This window comes from Anomaloglossus baeobatrachus, chromosome 1 (genome assembly GCF_048569485.1).
Source record: "Anomaloglossus baeobatrachus isolate aAnoBae1 chromosome 1, aAnoBae1.hap1, whole genome shotgun sequence".
NCBI lineage: Eukaryota > Metazoa > Chordata > Amphibia > Anura > Aromobatidae > Anomaloglossus > Anomaloglossus baeobatrachus.
In genome coordinates this window covers 271,232,608-271,250,905 of record NC_134353.1, presented here as the reverse complement: position 1 = coordinate 271,250,905, position 18,298 = coordinate 271,232,608, and the positions used below count along the sequence as shown (strand labels likewise).

The window sequence follows — 18,298 nt, the reverse complement described above, 5'->3', positions numbered from 1 at the left end:
GTATTAATGCAAGATAGATATACTCTACTATAACCAACAAAGATAATTGCTGACCCTAGATACACAATGGTAAGGAAATAATATTAAATCTAAAACAGAAACCTATTTTGCTATTTTTCATTTTGAACGATGTGCTGGACACAATATCTAGCTTAAAATGTACAAACTTGAGTTTCTTGCATTCTGATAGTGTCAGTTACATGACAGACATTGCACCATTTTCTTTACAGTTTAATGGGAATAAATGCAGGCATATTGCTCTGACTGTGGAATAAATATAGAATGTTTCCTGTATAGGACTAACATAGCCTCACTTTTCAGGCTTGTCAGCTATTCCTTCTGCAACTTGCTGTAAACCTAGATAAATATTATCTCATCTCATTGATTTATTGCTATTTGCTCTCTTTGGCCATACATGAGCATTAACCCAAACGTTTCCTCACCTTACTCCCTTATAAAAATGATCACTGGGCTGATTGCTCATAATTATATTAATGAGATTGATTTCTGATGAGTTTATCTTCCAAGCAACCAAAGGAAACAAAATTGTGAGGTCCAACATACTACATGCTTCTTGCCAACATACATCCGGAGACCGCACTACCCCATAGGCCAGAGTCACACTTGCGAGTGCTTCGCGTGTAACTCACACGAGTCTCTCATTGAATCACCCGGCACGGACTTGCACTCTCCTGACAGGAGCGAGTCGGTTGCATGTATGTCTATGCAGCTGAGACGTTCCTGTCCGGAGAGTGTGAGTCCATGCCGGGTGATTCAATGAGAGACTCACGCGAGTTACATGCAATGCACTCGCAAGTGTGACTCTGGCCATACACACTAGATTGCCAGCTAAAACTATCAAAATCAGCATATTCATCTAGTGTTTGGTAATGAAAATAGACCCGTGAAGGCCTGATTAGGCGAAACGGCCGTCGTCCGTTGCTTGGGAGCCAGCTCACAGTGCGTCCCCGGCTTTTTACCTTGCACGTTTAAATAAATCCTATTCCTGCACAGTGGACGGAGTGCGGTCCTTCATTCCTTTCTTCAGTTCATCTATACTTGGACTATGTTTCTCTGGACGAGCACCCCCACCCAGGATATGGTAATTTACAGCCCTCCATGAGCACACGTGCGTTACTGCAAGGTGATATGTGGTGGTGCTGGATCACATCTATTTTGTTGCCGTATAAACACATATAACCTAAGACTTACCTTGACATCGTTGCTGTTCATTCTAGTCCCCTCTTTGCCCACGAAAATGTCATCAATGTCAACAAGAATAAATCGATCCAGAGATAGTGTGAATTTCTTCTCAGAAAGAAAAGATAAAGCATCCACAAAAATAAGCTTGTGTAACCAAAAGTTCAAATTATTGCCAAAGAAGATCCTTTGAATACCATCATGAAGTCCCAGGTCATGAATAATTGAGGTAAATAAAGATATTTTAGAAAGTTGTGGTTGGGCACCAACAGGCATCTTTATTTTTGAAAAAACAATGGGTTGGTATAGTGAGTTGTTCACCTCAAAAATGGTCCATTCATTTCCAAGTAAAGGACCTTTGCCTGTTTTAGAAGGTTTTGTAATATGAAGTAAAGGTGTGTTTGGATTAATACAAAAGCTTTTGACTGCCATATTGCTGTGGATTGTAAACGGGAAGCCCTTGGGATGAAAATTTTGAATGTTGTTTTCTGTACCCTTAAGAAAACCAATAATGTTTACTCCATACTGAAGACAGTATTTATCCAGAAGTTCCTTATTCCACGTGTCCATGTTTACGTACTTCATAAAATTTTCATATATAATAAGTGCATATTTTCCAACACGATTTTCTGTAAGTGGCGGAAGGTCACCCTTTCCGGGAGCTATTTCTGCATGGAACTTGAATCTAATGGATTCCAGAATACCAATAATGTCTTGTCCAAGTTGAGAATACTGACTCTCTATAAAAACCAAGACAATAGGTTCCATTTTTAATGAAAGAGAAGGTTTCCCTGTTCTCTGTTCTAAAGATTTATATGGCAGAGATTCAATTTCTCCGCACTCTATTTCCATTGTAGCTTCAGAAATGTCATTGTCCTGTTTATATCCTGTGTATAAATAATAGGCGGAAATTACAATGCTTACCATGCAAAAAGTGGCAAGCAGAAGGATTGTTCTTTGAAAATGCCTGTGAAATTTCATGATATAATTCATCTTGGACTAATTGTTGTAAAGAGTTTCAGAGATCAAACAAGATTTAGTATCTCATTTCAGTCCAGTCAAATAATTTATGTAACCATTGCAGCACATCTGTCGCTTCCTAAAACACTTCAGAGAAAGTGAAAACTGGAAGAAAGAAAAAGAAAGCATTGCATCATTTTAGTTCTGGAGTTCTTACATCGTATGTGCTGCCTAAACAGTTCCTAGTTTATAAGTATAGATAATATAATTCTCTTTTACATATAAAGGATATTTTTATTGAAGCATCTTTTAGTGCCTTAGATTTGTGTATGAAACTGAGATTCATTCTCTTTAGTAATCTTTCAAGTTTAATATCTGGAAACATTCTTAATCTCTTTAATACACATAATAGTGTGTAAAATGTGACTCCCAACCCTATTACTACAAGGAAAGTACTAAAAAAATGCTTCCATTCCTTGGGAACCTGTCATATAATCTTGATACAATAGTGGTTACAACATTCTGTATCATGCTAACATTTGGCTCACATACTGTATGTTTACTGCTTTTCAAACCATTTCTTTATGGGCTAAAATTTGTTTGACTTTCCTATATTAAAAATGAAAGATCTAGTTTCTTTTGAAAAAATACTTTAAAATGAAACTGTTTTTTGCTTTGTAAACTGAGATCAGCATTAGGAAGTGTAAGACACCCTGATTCCAATGATGTGTCAGCTGTTTGTATGCTGTTATTTTGCTACAATCAATTTCCTCTGCGGTATTTTACTTGAAATTTCAAATAATAGTGATTTCAAAAATTTTGATAACAGAAAAATGTATATTCCTAACTAAGGATGATCGAATACCTCAAATATTTGGCTTCACGAATATCCGACGAATAGGTCACCGCTATGCGAATATTCGATGCGCAATGTAAGTCTTTGGGAAGCCCGAATAGTTTTGAATAGTTGTTATCCAGGTTTTCCATAGACTTATATTGCGCATCAAATATTCGCGAATAGTCAAATTGCGGCGACCTATTCGGCAGATATTCGCGAAGCAGAATATTTGAGGTATTCGATCATCACTATTCCTAACCCATAATTCTATCTAGTCCAGACAAGAATTAAAGCCATGGATCGCTTACAAATAAAACTGTTGTGTGATCTCAAGACACTGTCATAAATCATATCTAAAGAGAAAACAAATCAAAAACTAATTTAAGTATATTGCAATGTAAATCTCTCCTGGAATTAAAAAAACCCCATAATAGTATCATTATTAAGAGGTTGGATAAATGTGTATCAGTGGTGATTATGAATACTGATGATTATATTGGATGGACCACAAATCTATAATGTGATACCACCATTATCAACCTCTCAATAAAAATTCCACCACTTATTTCAGCAAATCTATACTCATTGATGAGGGAACTGCACATCTTTAATGAAAAGGAAGCAGAATAACTGAAAATTAAAAAGAACACATGAGAAAATGTATCCCCATCCCATGCGCCCTAGAGTATCAGGTATTGGTTCCCCTAGGCAAAAGATTTAGTGGGTGGAAAGATGTTCTCCAACAACCTTTGGTTCAGAGAACACCTCGTTACGTAAAAGACATGTGTGATGTCTTAAGAGCACTTAAAACCTTTCATTGGACCAGTAGGTCTAGATGTGATGTTACTGCACTCTATACGTGCATTCCCCATAAAGTAGCATTATACGTCTTAAGCTTTCATTTAAACAAATACAAATGTTTAAAAAGCTTTGCTTGTCTTGCAAAACACTCTCAAATCAAATTACTCTTAATCCAAGGTTGCACTGTAATGTGAATTTTCAGAAACGCTACAAAATTACATTATGAAAACTGTATCTCTTCTTATAAGGAATGCTTATTTCTGTTTTTGTGAAAAATTCTATTTACATTTTTTGGAGTTTTTATGGGGCAAAATACTCCTCATTTCTAGTCAATCTAGTTATAAGCTGATGGGAGGAGTCCTATATCTATATTATAGAGAATCTTTATGATAATGATATATGGTGGTTTGGCAGGTACATAGATGATTTTCTCATCATATGGCAGTCAGATATACCTGTCTAAAAGGGGCTTTACACGCAGCGACATCGTTAGCAATGTTGCTGGTGAAAGCACCCGCCCCCGTCGGTTGTGCGTCACGGGCAAATCACTGCTATCTATATTCAATTTTTATTGGATGTATGCGTGTGGTTCTGTGCGCACAGATTGTGAGTGCTTGAGTTCTTGCTATTTAGTTATACTGGCCTTAGTGGGCTGTGCTGCCCACTGAGATCATTTCTCTGTTTTCAGATGGGACATTGCTGATATCTCGGCGCATGCGCGATGAGTAGCACTGTTTTTGGCATGGTGTCATATGGAATGTGATGCAGGCCATAAGTGTCGGTGCGTGACATATCAGCATTGTGTGTGCATAACACAGGTACCCATATGATGGATTGATACTCAATGATCCCATAGTGATAACTTAAATATTACCACTGTGCTGTCAGGTTTTTTCATCCCTGCACTTGAAATGTCCCTTCGGGGATCTCTTACTGATACTGCGCATGCGCAGACTTACGTGGATTTCCGTATGTACAAAGTGACTTGCGTTACTTATCTAGCACATATGCACTACCTGTTTAGCAGGCATAGTGTACAATACATATGTCTTTTGTATACCTATTTTACTATACCAAGGGTTTGTTAATCGTGCTTGTGGCGCTGATATTACTGCGCTTGCGTTCGGGCTGTGACGTTTGCCTGCAAAAAGGGACCACATGATTTGATCACATGATTTACAATGGCGGCGCCCATCGGCGTCTTCAGGTTGCATAGCGACCTTGCACAGGAGTTTGCGTTTGGGCTGTGACGTTTGCCTGTAAAAAAAAAAAAAAAAGGGATCACATGATTTAATCACATGACTCACAATGGCGGCGCCCATCGGCATCTTTAGGTTGCATAGCGACCTCTCCCTCCTCCTCCTTGCCCATGCTGGTAAGCAATCTTCTTTGATTATAATGGCTATTTCAGACATACCTACCATAGTGTGCCTCACTTTCCCCTGAGGAAGCTACAACTCCTTGTAGCGATACGCGTGGGGTTTCCACCCCACCCTTCTCATGATATTTGCGCTGCCATTTACCCCGTGTAGGACCCCTGGGTATGTGATTTGCCTTATACTTGTTCCAGACCTTTGTTTTCAGGGCAGATTACTTTCATGCGGCTTTGAGGTATTTGTATGCAGCAATTGTCCTTCTGCTTGCTATTGTTTCATTTAGTATGCCGTGCTCACTGCCTGTCATTGATTGAACAAGGTTTTTTGGCTATCACACTCACTCTGACTTATCATGTGGGGTTTCTCTTTGGCTTGCTGAGAGGGTGGGGTGTATTTTGGTGGCTTATATTATTGGCACCAAATGTATGTACAAGCTTTTTGCTCTTTTAATTGTTTTTAATGAACATCTGTGTGTTTGTATGTCCTTTTTGATTAATAAATTGATATTACATGGTCATTTCTGGTGATCCCACTTGTTGCACATTTTCTTTTCCTCTTGTGTATCTAATTGTTTGCCTTGAATGTGCTAGTGGTTGTGATCCCATCTTTAGTTATTTTTTTATTATCTTTGGTGCCCTCCCGCCTGTCTTGTTTACTACGGGCAAATCACTGCCCGTGGCGCACAATATCGTTAGGAGCCGTCACATGGACTTACCTGCCTAGCAACATCGCTGTGGCCGGCGAACCGCCTCCTTTCTAAGGGAGCGGTTCGTGCGGCGTCACAGCAGCATCACTAAGCAGCCGCCCAATAGAAGCGGAGGGGCGGAGATGAGCTGCTGTAACATCCCGCCCACCTCCTTCATTCCTCATTGCTGGCGGCCGTAGGTAAGCTGTAGTTCATCGTTCCTGAGGTGTCAGACATAGCGATGTGTGCTGCCTTGGGAATGACGAACAACCTGCATCCTTAACAATCAACGATTTTTTGAAAATGAACGACGTGTCAACGATGGATGATTTGGTGAGTATTTTCCATCCATTAACGGCCGCTCGTTGGTGTCACACTCAACAATGTCGCTAACGATGCCAGATCTGTGTCACGGAATTCGTGACTCTGGCGATATATCGTTAGATACGTCGTTGCGTGTAACGGGGCCTTAAGAGTCACTTATTGATAGCAATCACAATCCAATCAATTTACAATTTAAATGTAATCCACTGAATTCATCCAATTTCTAAACCTAAAGCCAGCTTAACACGTTGCAATTTCGCATATGATATCGTATGCAATTTGCAATGCCCCCATCGTATGTGTGGCACGTTCAATTTGTTGAACGTGCCGCACAAATGATTAACCTCCGTCACACGTACTTACCCGTCCATACGACCTCGATGTGGTCGGCGAACGTCCACTTCCTGGAGTGGGAGGGACGTTCGGCGTCACATCGACGTCACGCGGCAGCCAGCTAATAGAAGCGGAGGGGCGGAGATGAGCGGGACGTATACATCCCGCCCACCTCTTTCCTTCCACATTGCCGACTGGAGCCGCAAGAGGCAGGTAAGATCTGTTCAATGTTCCCAGGGTGTCACACCCTGCAATGTGTGCTGCCTCGGGAACATTGAACAACCCGACGTGGAATTTGTCAGGATTCAATGACGTGTATGCGATGAACGTTTTAACGTTCAATCGCAATCGCATGTACCTGTCACACACTACAATATACCATACGATGCCGGATGTGCGTCACTTACGACGTGACCCCGCCGACACATCGTAAGATATATTGTAGCGTGTAAAGAGGGCTTAACACTCTCAGGCACAGAAATGCACATATAACCACAGCTACGTTTAGGAAAAAAAAAAAAGACTGTAGGTAACATTATCCTAGATGCTAATAGTTTGCATCCAAAACACACATTGCAGGCTACACATGTGGGCAAATTTATCCAAGCTAGACCTAAGTGCAATAATGAACTAGATTACATTAATGAGGCTCAGAAAATAGTAAAAAAAAAGCTCAGTTGTAGGTATTACGAAAATAGTCACTAAATAGAGTAAAAAAAATGATGCGGCATAAAAATAATGATAAAAATATAAATTGATCAAATAAAAAAACAAAGGTTTAAAAAAATGCAGCTCCATTTACATTGGTACTACAGTATAATAATCAGTTTGAAAAAATTAGGAACATTTTTATAAAATCTTGAATAAAATGAAAATTTAGCTAAAGTCACTCATACAAAAAATATTAAGTAGTCTCAAGAAAGGCTCCTACTTTACGAAATAATTTATCTCCCAATTTTCTAAACATAACAAAAACTGGCAACAATAGTTGATTAGAAGAAAAAGAATTCTACACATGTGGTTCATATCCCTGTAAAATCTGCCTACTAGCAAAACCTTTTATGATTCTTCTGAAATAGAAAGTTTCTCTAATTCTAGATATGTAATTTATATTGATGAATATACTACATACGTTGCACTATTTGTGGGCTAAAAACCTGAGTTATATAAAACATTCATATGACATTAAACATAGTAATAGTCTCAGAACCATGTCACAGGCACCTTAACACTTTAATTGTCACAAAAATAATGTTTTATCATTTAAAATGTATACCATTGAACAAATAAAAAAAATAAAAATTAAAAAAGTGGAGATATAGAAAAATAGAGAAGCATTATGGATTTTCTAATTAAATATATGGGTACCTGCTGGTTTAATTTAGATAAAGAAATGTTATACTACAAATACAAATCAGTATTATATTGTAACATATATAATAAAAATAATAATATATATTATTTACTACTTTTATTACTAATTAAACACATACATTAATATACCAGTAATAATCATTTATATTTGCTCAGTATAATATTAATAAAAAACACATTTTATCTGCCTACGGCAATTATATGTACCACAAATGCTTAACACAACACACTGAAGAACAACACAATGTTTTGTACTATCTTGTTTTATGTAGCTTTGCTTTTAATTGATTGTTTAATTATACTACTGCTCTGTACATCAGAATGGGAAACTACTTAGGTGCAGCAGTGTGGAATACTAGACATCATGATTAAGGGTGCCCCAAGCACCAAAAACGCATAGATGTTTTTATTTTAAACTGTCAGTAGTCTGTATGCATACGTGATAAAAGATTTGCATTTCTGTGAAACTGGGCTACCTACTTTCTTCCTTTTATTGAAACAACACAAAGCAAGGTACGTTGGACATCACTTGAATCAGGCTCTCAGAACCTATGTCATGCTGCTCTTTAATTACATCGAAAAAACCTGCTGACAAATTCACTTTGAGGGTACGCTCACACAAGCATATGAATCGGATTAGTGCAATGCGATAAAAACTCACATTGCACTCGGACCAATGTTATTCTGTGAGAGAGAGAGCAGATGGTCAGCTTTTTTGTCATCCAGATTCTGGGTGAGATAAAACTCACAGCATGGTGTTATTGTCAGTGAGAACTGTGTCACTTGCACCCATACAAGTCTATGGGTGCGAATGAAACATCAGACTGCACTCAGATGACATCCGAGTGCAGTGCGATAATCGCATCCGCTGACAATGGGGGAGATGGGGAGATTAACCCCGCCTTCTCCTCTGCAGCTCCCACACCCTTTGCAGGATCAGATCACAGTCACCTGACACTTGACTCACACTGGCAGAACAGTGGGAGAAGAGGGTCATTAGCATATTGCATCCAATGAACTCGCATTAGATCCAGCCTAAGAGTTAGAACAGGTTGCAATATCAGATTTGTATGGTGCATATTAAACTAACTACTATAAATTGATAAAAATGAACTAAGGAAAGCTTAACTATTTTTATAAGAAGTAATATTGTATATAAAATTTAATATATAAACAATAAGATATACTGTATTGTGTAAAAACCCGAGATGAGTGATCATGCTCGCCAATGCTCGATACTTGATCGAGCATAGGGATGCTCAAGTGTTGTGGGTGCTCATATGTTTTGTACATAAAACAAGAACAAAAAGAACCAGCTACCTTAACTGAATGATGGGAGGCGGCACCCCAGTAAGAGCAATTTGCAGTGTCTGAATGGCTCTCCTGGGGGGTAAAAAAGAATGTTTTCAGATGTAGTGTGTCAAGACAAAAAAGAAAAAAAAAAAAACAGCCTCCACTTCCCTGGTAATGGCCAGTATAAGGCTGCCTGTATGTCGGTGGGGAGCAGAATTACTCAATAATTGATTTCCATAATACTCATTACTCGATTTGAGTCCTTCCAGAGCGCCTGACCTAAAACACTTGAGTAACGAGCACCCAAGCATTTTAGTGCTCGCCCATCAGTAGTAAAAATGTTATGGACCAATTGATGTACGTGAATATGAGTACTGTTACAAGAATGTTACATTGCTTCACATTGCTTTGATTGCTAAGCTTGAAGCAGCACTGCCAATTATTTTTTCATTAGCTAAACCTGTATAAATGTATATTTAGGATAGGATAAATGTGTTAATGTAAATACTGATTGCCAACTTCACCAGTTTCCAGCGCTGCTCTGGTTCTCTACCTACTCATGTGATGGTGATTCAGACTCTATGGATCACACTGGGGTTTATACATGAGCTGTATGAGGAGGTAAGTATTTTTTTTTTTGCTTCTATAAAGTGAATGAAATGGGTGTGGGAGAGAAGACATGATATAATTAGTTGCAGGTGCTATGTAAATATAATGATCTAGAAAAGCTACTCAATTATAATGAATTTGGGGAGCTGTAGGTGCGCAGTACAGAGGAATGAGATCCCAGAAGAGAGACTGAAGTTATGACACATTGATACAATGCAAATTAGTCAGTATGCAGCTAGTTTAACAGTGTAAATTTGGTGTGCCCTCTAAATAAATCAACACACAGCCATTAATGTCTAAACTGCTGGCAAAAAGTGAGTACACCACCAAGTGAAAAAGGCCAAATTGTGCCCCATTAGCCATTTTCCCTCTCCAGTGTCATGTGACTCATTAGTGTTATAAGTAGAGTTGAGTGAGTACCTAACTATTTGTACTCATTATACTCATAATGAGCACTGTCTAATACTCGTGTATTCGTTCCGAATAGCGCGTGCAATGCAAGTCAATGGGGAATACTCGCAATATAACGAATAACCCGAATTCCACACTATTTGCTACTCGCACGAATAGCATTTGGGTTACTCGTTAATTTGCAAGTTTTTTCCCTTTCACTTGCATTTCACATGCTATTCGGAAAGAATATGCGAGTATTAGACCATACTTGTTATAAGTAAAGTGAGTACGAATAGTTAGATACTCGCTCAACTCTAGTTATAAGGTCTTAGGTGTGAATAGAAAGCTGTACTATTCACTACTCGCATGAAAAGTACGGCTTTTAAGTTACTCGCTACTTAGCGAGTATTTCCCATTGACTTACATTGCGCCCGCAACTTGTAACGAATATGCGAGTAGTGGATAGTATTTTCTAACAGCATAGTGAGTACGAATAGTTAACTACTCGCTCAACACTATTCACAGCCTATTTTTATTCAATCCATAAATGAAGAAATGTCCAGATTCCACAGAGAATTCCTTGTTATTGCTATTTTTTATTTTTCTTTGGCTCAAATAAATAAGCACATAACAGTCAGGACAGAGTCATGACCGATGTCAGAGACACGTTTCGAGTGACGCAGCACTCTTAATCATGCGTTATTCAATCCCTTAAAATAAACCTGAAAGTCTATACTTTAATTGCATCTCAGTTGTTTCATTTTAAATAAAAAACAGTGGCATGCAGAGGCCAAAATCCCAATGATTTGGTTACTGTCCAAATATTTTTGGACCTGGCTATTAAAGAAATAACAGGATTAACTGATAGATAAAGGGAATCAGCATAAGTGACTGTAATAATGATGTAACCATTTAAACATTTATCTGCAGATGAATTACAGGCATTAATTTCTTTTTACTCCATATTTATTGAAAAGTACATAATATGGCTGAAAAAGATAAATGTCCATCAACTTCATCGAAAAGAAGAATGATGATGTCTTGTTGGACAAAAGGAAGGAGAACCCCCTTTTTCCAAAAAATAAAACCCCTACCACTCTATAATTACTGTTAGCATTAGAGTACCTGCTCTTTGGCTGCGGCTGATCAATATTCAATCAGGACAAATGTCCACTCTTTGTAAAAAAGATTCAGCCAAACAAAAGGTTCTTATTAGCTGCAGCCTGCATATGAAACAAGTCCCATTATTCTCAGTGAAGAATGGCGCCAACCTTGCTGGAATTACAGTATGCCTCTGCAGGAGATGAAAATTCACTGTTTTCATTTGAATTTGGATTTTGAAATGATTAAGCTGGGGTTTAACAAGTTTTGGGTTGGAGACAAAAATAGGGTATTATTTAACCTGAAGAAGGAACTTGTGCGAAAAAAAGAATGTGTCAACAAGTCAAAAGTGGCCAGTTTTCACTCTTAAAGGGAATCTGTCACCAGGTTTTTTCTACCTCATTTTAGAGTAGCATAATGTAGGAAAAGAAACGCTGATTACAATGATGCATCACTTAAGCCTGCTTTACACGCTACAAGATATCTTACAATGTGTCGGCGGGGTCACGTCGTAAGTGACGCACATCCAGCATCGTAAGGTATGATGTAGCGTGTGACAGCGACGTGCAATTGCGATTAAACCCTCCACCCCTCCGCTTCTATTGGCCGGCTGCCGCGTGACGTCGATGTGACGCCAAACATCCTTCCCACTCTAGGAAGTGGACATTCGCCGCCCACATCGAGGTCGTATGGAAGGTAAGTATGTGTGACGGGGGTTAATCGTTTGTGCGGCACGTTCAACAAATTGAACGTGCAGCACATACGATGAGGGCATTGCAAATCGCATACGATATCATATGCAAAAATGCAACGTGTAAAGCAGGCTTTAGTTTACAGGGTCAAGCAGTTGCGACACAATCAGACTTCTTGGCAATATGCAGCAGAGCTGAGAAAAGTAACTGCACACACACCACAGTTCTATATTACTACATAGTCTAGTTGTAGTGATCCGCTTATCACAGGAGGGGGTGTGGTCGGACATAGGCTCATGTGTACTGTAGTCCTGCAGTGATAATCAATTTGTAATAAAACGTTTATTATAAGTAAAGAAACCCAAGCAGCTTGAGAAGAGAAACATCATTGAATTCTGTGTTTTAACCACTACCTTGTTCTGTCCTCAGAAAATATAGCAAAAACCTTCTGATAGATCCCCTTTAATTTAGTCTTGCTGCTCTTGAGTATTCTGTTTATTAAAATCGACAAAACGGTTCAAGATATATGCGTCTTTTTATTCAGTGCTAATTTTTATCTTCTTTGCTAAGAGGGTGTGGCTCACAGGGTAATAATGCGGAACAGTCTAAAGATACCCCCTCTAAAATCCCCCCTTGTAAAAGCCATACAAATTAGCTCTAACTAAAAATGACCATATTTCTGAACCATGTGACAGATTTAAGGAAAACAAAGGCAGGGTAGTCAGGACAGCAGTGTGAAGAAAATGGGAGCAAAAACTGGCCACTTTTTATCTAGTGACAGGTCCTCTTTAATGATTACCCTTAAGAGTGCTTTACATGCTACATCTGTAGCAATAGCTAGCAATGTCGTGCACAATAGCACCCGCCCCCATCGTTCGTGCGACATTTGGTGATCGCTGCTGTAGCGAACATTATTGCTACGGCAGCGTCACGCGCACATACCTTGTCAGCGACATTGCTGTGGCCGCCGAACAATCCCTCCTTCAAGGGGGAGGTGCATTTGGCGTCATAGCGACGTCACTGTGGCATCAGTAAGCGGCCGCCCCAATAGCAGAGGAGGGGCGGACATGAGCGGCCGGAGCATGCCGCCCACCTCCTTCCTTCCTCATTGCTGGTGGACGCAGGTAAGGAGATGTTCGTCGTTCCTGCGGTGTCACACATAGCGATGTGTGCTGCTGCAGGAACGACAAACAACATCGTACCTGCAGCAGCAACAATATTATGGAAAGGAGTGACGTGTCAACGATCAGCAATTTTTGACGCTTTTGCAATCGTTGATTGTCGCTCCTTGGTGTTAAACACTGCGATGTCACTAACGGCGCCTGCTGTGCGTCACTAACTACGTGACCCCGACAATATATCGTTAGCGATGTCGCAGCGTGTAAAGTGTACCGCCCTGCACTCGGCCGCAGCCGAGCCGCTCGGATCCAGGCTCGTTGGTGGGTGGCTAGAGTGGCTCTGGACCCGGGGTCACTTCGCTCTGAAAGGATGCTGGCGCTACGTATGGGGGTGGTAGGTAGGTGTACGGCCGAAGCCGTGTTTGAGTTTGTGACATCACTCACGGGATGTGGTGAAGGTGTAGACACCACCACTGCAGTTACGGGGCAGGGCAGGGCGGTGCACAGCCGGATGGCACTGTGGTACTCACTGTGATAGACACACACAAGTCTCTGGTAAACAAAGTTTATGGTGGTCGGTGCCCGCAGCCGGCTGCATCTGGTCCCCCCACCCGGTTTGGTGGTCTTTGCCTTTCTCCTGCACCGTGTAGTGTGTATGTAGACTGCCTTCGATTCAGCGATGGGAGTCCGATCCCCGGTGGTATGTGTGTCAGGAAAGCCCATTTGCCCGCAGACGCTGGCCCGTGGGATCTCTCTGCCTGTGCGGTGGCTTTCTATCCCCCTCGGTGGGCTGTTGTCTTCAGTCGGGACTTGGGTGGGAAAGGACCTATAGTCCAGACCTCAATCAAGGAATTAACTCAGTCCAGTGGTTTCTGGACCTCGTTTCAGGGTCTGAGTACCCCCCTGTGTGCTCCGGTTTCCAGTCGGTTCCCCGGGTCGGTACTGGCGGGCCCCTAACCTGTCCCGGTCCACCACGGTTCCACCTGGCCATCTTCCCGGCTCCTGCAGGCTAGGCCACCATGTGCCTCCTAGCCAAGGTACCAGGGCTATGACCCTGGCACCTGTCAGTTTCCGCTGCAGAACTGTCACTACAGGCCTGCTGCACTTCACGCCTCACTCCACTCAAAAACTGATCTAAACTCACAACTGAACTTGTGTTTCCTGCCTCAGGCTCTCTGAACTCCTCGGTGGGCGTGTCAACCGCCTGGCTCCGCCCCCCTGGTGTGTCCATTAAGCTCTGAGGGAGGTGACTAGGGTATATGTGTTTGGCTGATGTTACCTAATGTGGGACTGGTGTTGTGTGGGGCGCTATCTGTGACTACCTGGCTAGTCCAGGGCATCACAAAAGCATCCTTTAGAATCCTTTCACTTTTTTCTGGATTTGCATTGTCCATTTAGTTCAATAAAAACATACCACAATATAAATATAATGAGCTTTATGTTATGGAAATGCTTCATCAGATTACTTGTACAAATGAATATAGTGTCTCCTGGAGGCTCTCTGTGGGGACACACAATGCGTCAATGAAAAAGTCTTTTTGCTTAGAGTAATTATGTTTGCTTGTTCAATCAGACGCAATTCAAATTGCAAATCTTCACTTATTGCATTTAAGCAATGGCTAAATATATATGTAATTAGAAGTTTGTGCTTAAAATTATATAGAAAAATTCTGTTCATTTACTTCATCAATTATAAAGATCTGTGTTACAAATGTGCTTTCAGCTTGTGTGCCATAGAGAATTTGCCATTAAAAAAAATCTACTGTCGACTGAGAAATATGGTTACATTAGTTGTAATTACTCTCAAGGGTAACATGATAGATTGATTTGCTTGATTATATGGGAGTATTAGAATTACTTTAAACTCCTGTATAACTTCAATATTACTGCACGGTCAGTTTCTTGAAACTATTACATGCCACCAAGGTATTTTTATTTCAGTCAGCGTTCAATAGAATTTATATCTTACATTTCTGTAATTTATTGTTTTAATGTTTTACCGGACAGTGTCTCTTATAATCAAAATGTGTCTATAGTTAACAGAATCTTTAAAAAATGACACCTAGGCTCCCTCACACCAAATTCATCAAGTTATAGTTTCTAGTCATATACGAACATGCTAGAATTATCCAAAGCATACTCTCCCACTTTGGCCGTAGGTGCCGTCACTATTGAAGTTTTCCCCGCTGCTACATTGCGGTTCTACAGTGGATGGGAGCGCATTGTAACAAGTACACTAATGTGACAAGCAAGTTACACAAGATCCAACCAATTCTGATTTTTTTGCAACCTAATTGTTGTTCTCATGATATTGTAGCTGTCACAATGCAACCTCACTCATTTGTATAGTGCTGCAATGTAGTTGTGGCTTCCAGAAAACTTTGGTCGCCCAGCAGCGGCCGTGGCCAAAATCACTGTAGCCCTAGCCTTAAATTTACCCAAAGAGCTTGCAAAATCCCTGAAAGACATTCCCTTCCCATTATCTTTCTCTACCAACTTTTATACTAGGCATTATACACTTAAACTCTTCTTCAGGACTCAACCAAACAGAATTGTCAATCTGTTAGGTAAAATGTCTCATCCCTTTAGGGTCGAGGAGAGGCACTTTTGGTACCAATGAAACTGATGCTCAGCATTGTGCATTATAGTTTTATACTTCATGCAGATGCTGAACTCTGTAAACCCATTCTGATGTCAATTCTAGTGTCAGTTTGAAACACAGTGATGCATACAACAAAGGATAAGTGATATTTACATGCCACACTCTTCAGCCCTCATTTCACTTTGCATGGTTTAAAGCTTAAAACCTATCTACAAAAAAGTATAGACAAAGGAAAAAATATAATAAATTATGAAATCTTTATTAAAAAAACTATATTTTTGGAAAAATGCAAAGTAGACAAGAGTAAACAGGATAACTGAGGGGCACAGTACAACAGGATGAGGTGCACAAAATTTAGAGTGAGAACATAGGAATCCAGGTAGTATAATATAGTAAAGTATTTTATTTGACAGCACAATGGCTGAACAAAAAGGCATATAAAAAATAGAGTAAAATATATAGTGACAAAGTATATTAAAATCTCTGAAGAATGCAAGCTTTCCGCAAGCCGTAACGTTTTACATTTTTGGTATCTGGGGCTGTGTGGGGACTTGTTTTTGTACCTCGAGCTGATGTTTTTATTGATATTATTTGGCGGTATACACTATGTATATACGATGTTTTGATTGCCTGTTATTACATTTATTTTACTTTCCATAGGAGTACTGTGATGACAGACACAGAGGTTTTCAGCTGACTCATGACTTCTATGAAAACTTATCAGTGTCCTGCGATCACATCGCAGGAGAGCCTATGAGGGCTTAGAGTATTGTGCCCCCTTGCTAGCACACGTTAAATGCCATTGTAAGAAATTGACAGCAGTATTTACCAGGTTAACAGCCACAGGCAAAGGGCAGCTCCACCCGCTGTTATTAGCGGCACATATCGGCTGATTAAATCAGTCAACTTGTGCAGAGAAACATCCCAGCTCGGCGTGCAAGCCCGCATCAAAGGCAGGGAAACAACTCATGACGTACATAATATGTCATTGGTTGTCAAGTGGTTAAGTGACATTCTGAAATATTTTACAGAATAGTGGATTTGCTTAGGAATTGCATAATTGTTCAGTTAGAGATAACAAGAACATGTTACCCAGATACAATTTGTTTCTGTGCCGTTTCCATAGATACTAAAGTGGCTTAACATTCTATTACTGAAAATAATTTCTGCTTCTTGACATTAAAAGTTATGTTTTTGCAGAGATATTATACAATATATTAACTCACTTTATGATTATTTCTGTATTTGTCTGCCTGCATACTGACAGACATTTGCTAATATATGGATTGTAAGCACCCCCTCATAAAAGTATTTATGTGCTGAGACTCTCACTGAGGCCTCACTCCAACTTAAGCATAAACCGGGCGAGTGCAATATGAAAAAAAAATCGTATTGCACTTGCACCAAAATTAGTCAATGAGTCAGTGCTGATCTGCGATTTTTTTCGTCAGTTGTAATTGACTGGAGGATAAAATTGCAGCAAGCTATGTATGGCCGTGTATATCGCATGAGTCAGTGCAAGTCTATGAGTGAGGAATAAATATCCTCCAAAAAAATTAAGCAAAATATGAGGTTTTAGTTAGTATTCTGGCCATAATACTAACTAAAACCTCATATTTATTTGTTCAGGATGCAGCCAGGCCCCTTTCTGTTAGGCCTTGCATGTTAGAGTTCCTGTCCCTTTATGGTGCACAGATGGAGTATGGCTTGGCAGCCCGCCTGATCTAATATTATGGGCGTCACCTAATAGGCTGCGGGCTTGTGAGTGTGCATCTGCATGTGTGAACAGCGCTCTATGCCAGCCATTAGTGTGCAGTTTTATCATCCAGCAATCGCCCCCTCAATTTTTTGGAAGTGTATGGGGGATTAGCTCCTCCTGCACCTGTGATGCCTCCACTTAGTGGGGGTTTAGCTGCATCCTACTAGAGTACTAGTTTTTGGCCTTGGCGATGTACAACTGCTGCCCTTCTTTGCTGTAAGGAGGTCTATGAGTGAGATACAAAAAAATCAGATGTAACACGGATCATCTGTATGCTGTCAAATTTTTATGGACTAATTACCATTCTGTAGCATATAACAATGTAAATTGCCCTGTAAGTGATTGTAATATAAAAACTCATTGCATATTAATGCTATATACAGTTAGGTCCAGAAATATTTGGACAGTGACACAATTATCGCGAGTTGGGCTCTGCATGCCACCACATTGGATTTGAAATGAAACCTCTACAACAGAATTCAAGTGCAGATTGTAACGTTTAATTTGAAGGTTTGAACAAAAATATCTGATAGAAATTGTAGGAATTGTACACATTTCTTTACAAACACTCCACATTTTAGGAGGTCAAAGGTAATTGGACAAATAAACCAAACCCAAAAAAAAATTTTTAGTCTCAATATTTTGTTGCGAATCCTTTGGAGGCAATCACTGCCTTAAGTCTGGAACCCATGGACATCACCAAACGCTGGGTTTCCGCCTTCTTAATGCTTTGCCAGGCCTTTACAGCCGCAGCCTTCAGGTCTTGCTTGTTTGTGGGTCTTTCCGTCTTAAGTCTGGATTTGAGCAAGTGAAATGCATGCTCAATTGGGTTAAGATCTG

The 18,298-nt window shown here is 40.0% G+C and overlaps 1 protein-coding gene across 1 annotated transcript in view; it reads right to left on the bottom strand.

Moving 5' to 3' along the window:
• LOC142311554 (bifunctional heparan sulfate N-deacetylase/N-sulfotransferase 3-like) overlaps nt 1–18,298 on the bottom strand; it is a 760,158-nt gene that overhangs the window by 664,768 nt on the left and 77,092 nt on the right. Inside the window, exon 2 of the mRNA XM_075350078.1 lies at nt 1,213–2,325. Within this exon, the coding sequence (XP_075206193.1) occupies nt 1,213–2,193 (981 nt within the window). The 5' untranslated portion in view covers nt 2,194–2,325. The remainder of the gene's footprint in view (nt 1–1,212; nt 2,326–18,298) is intronic.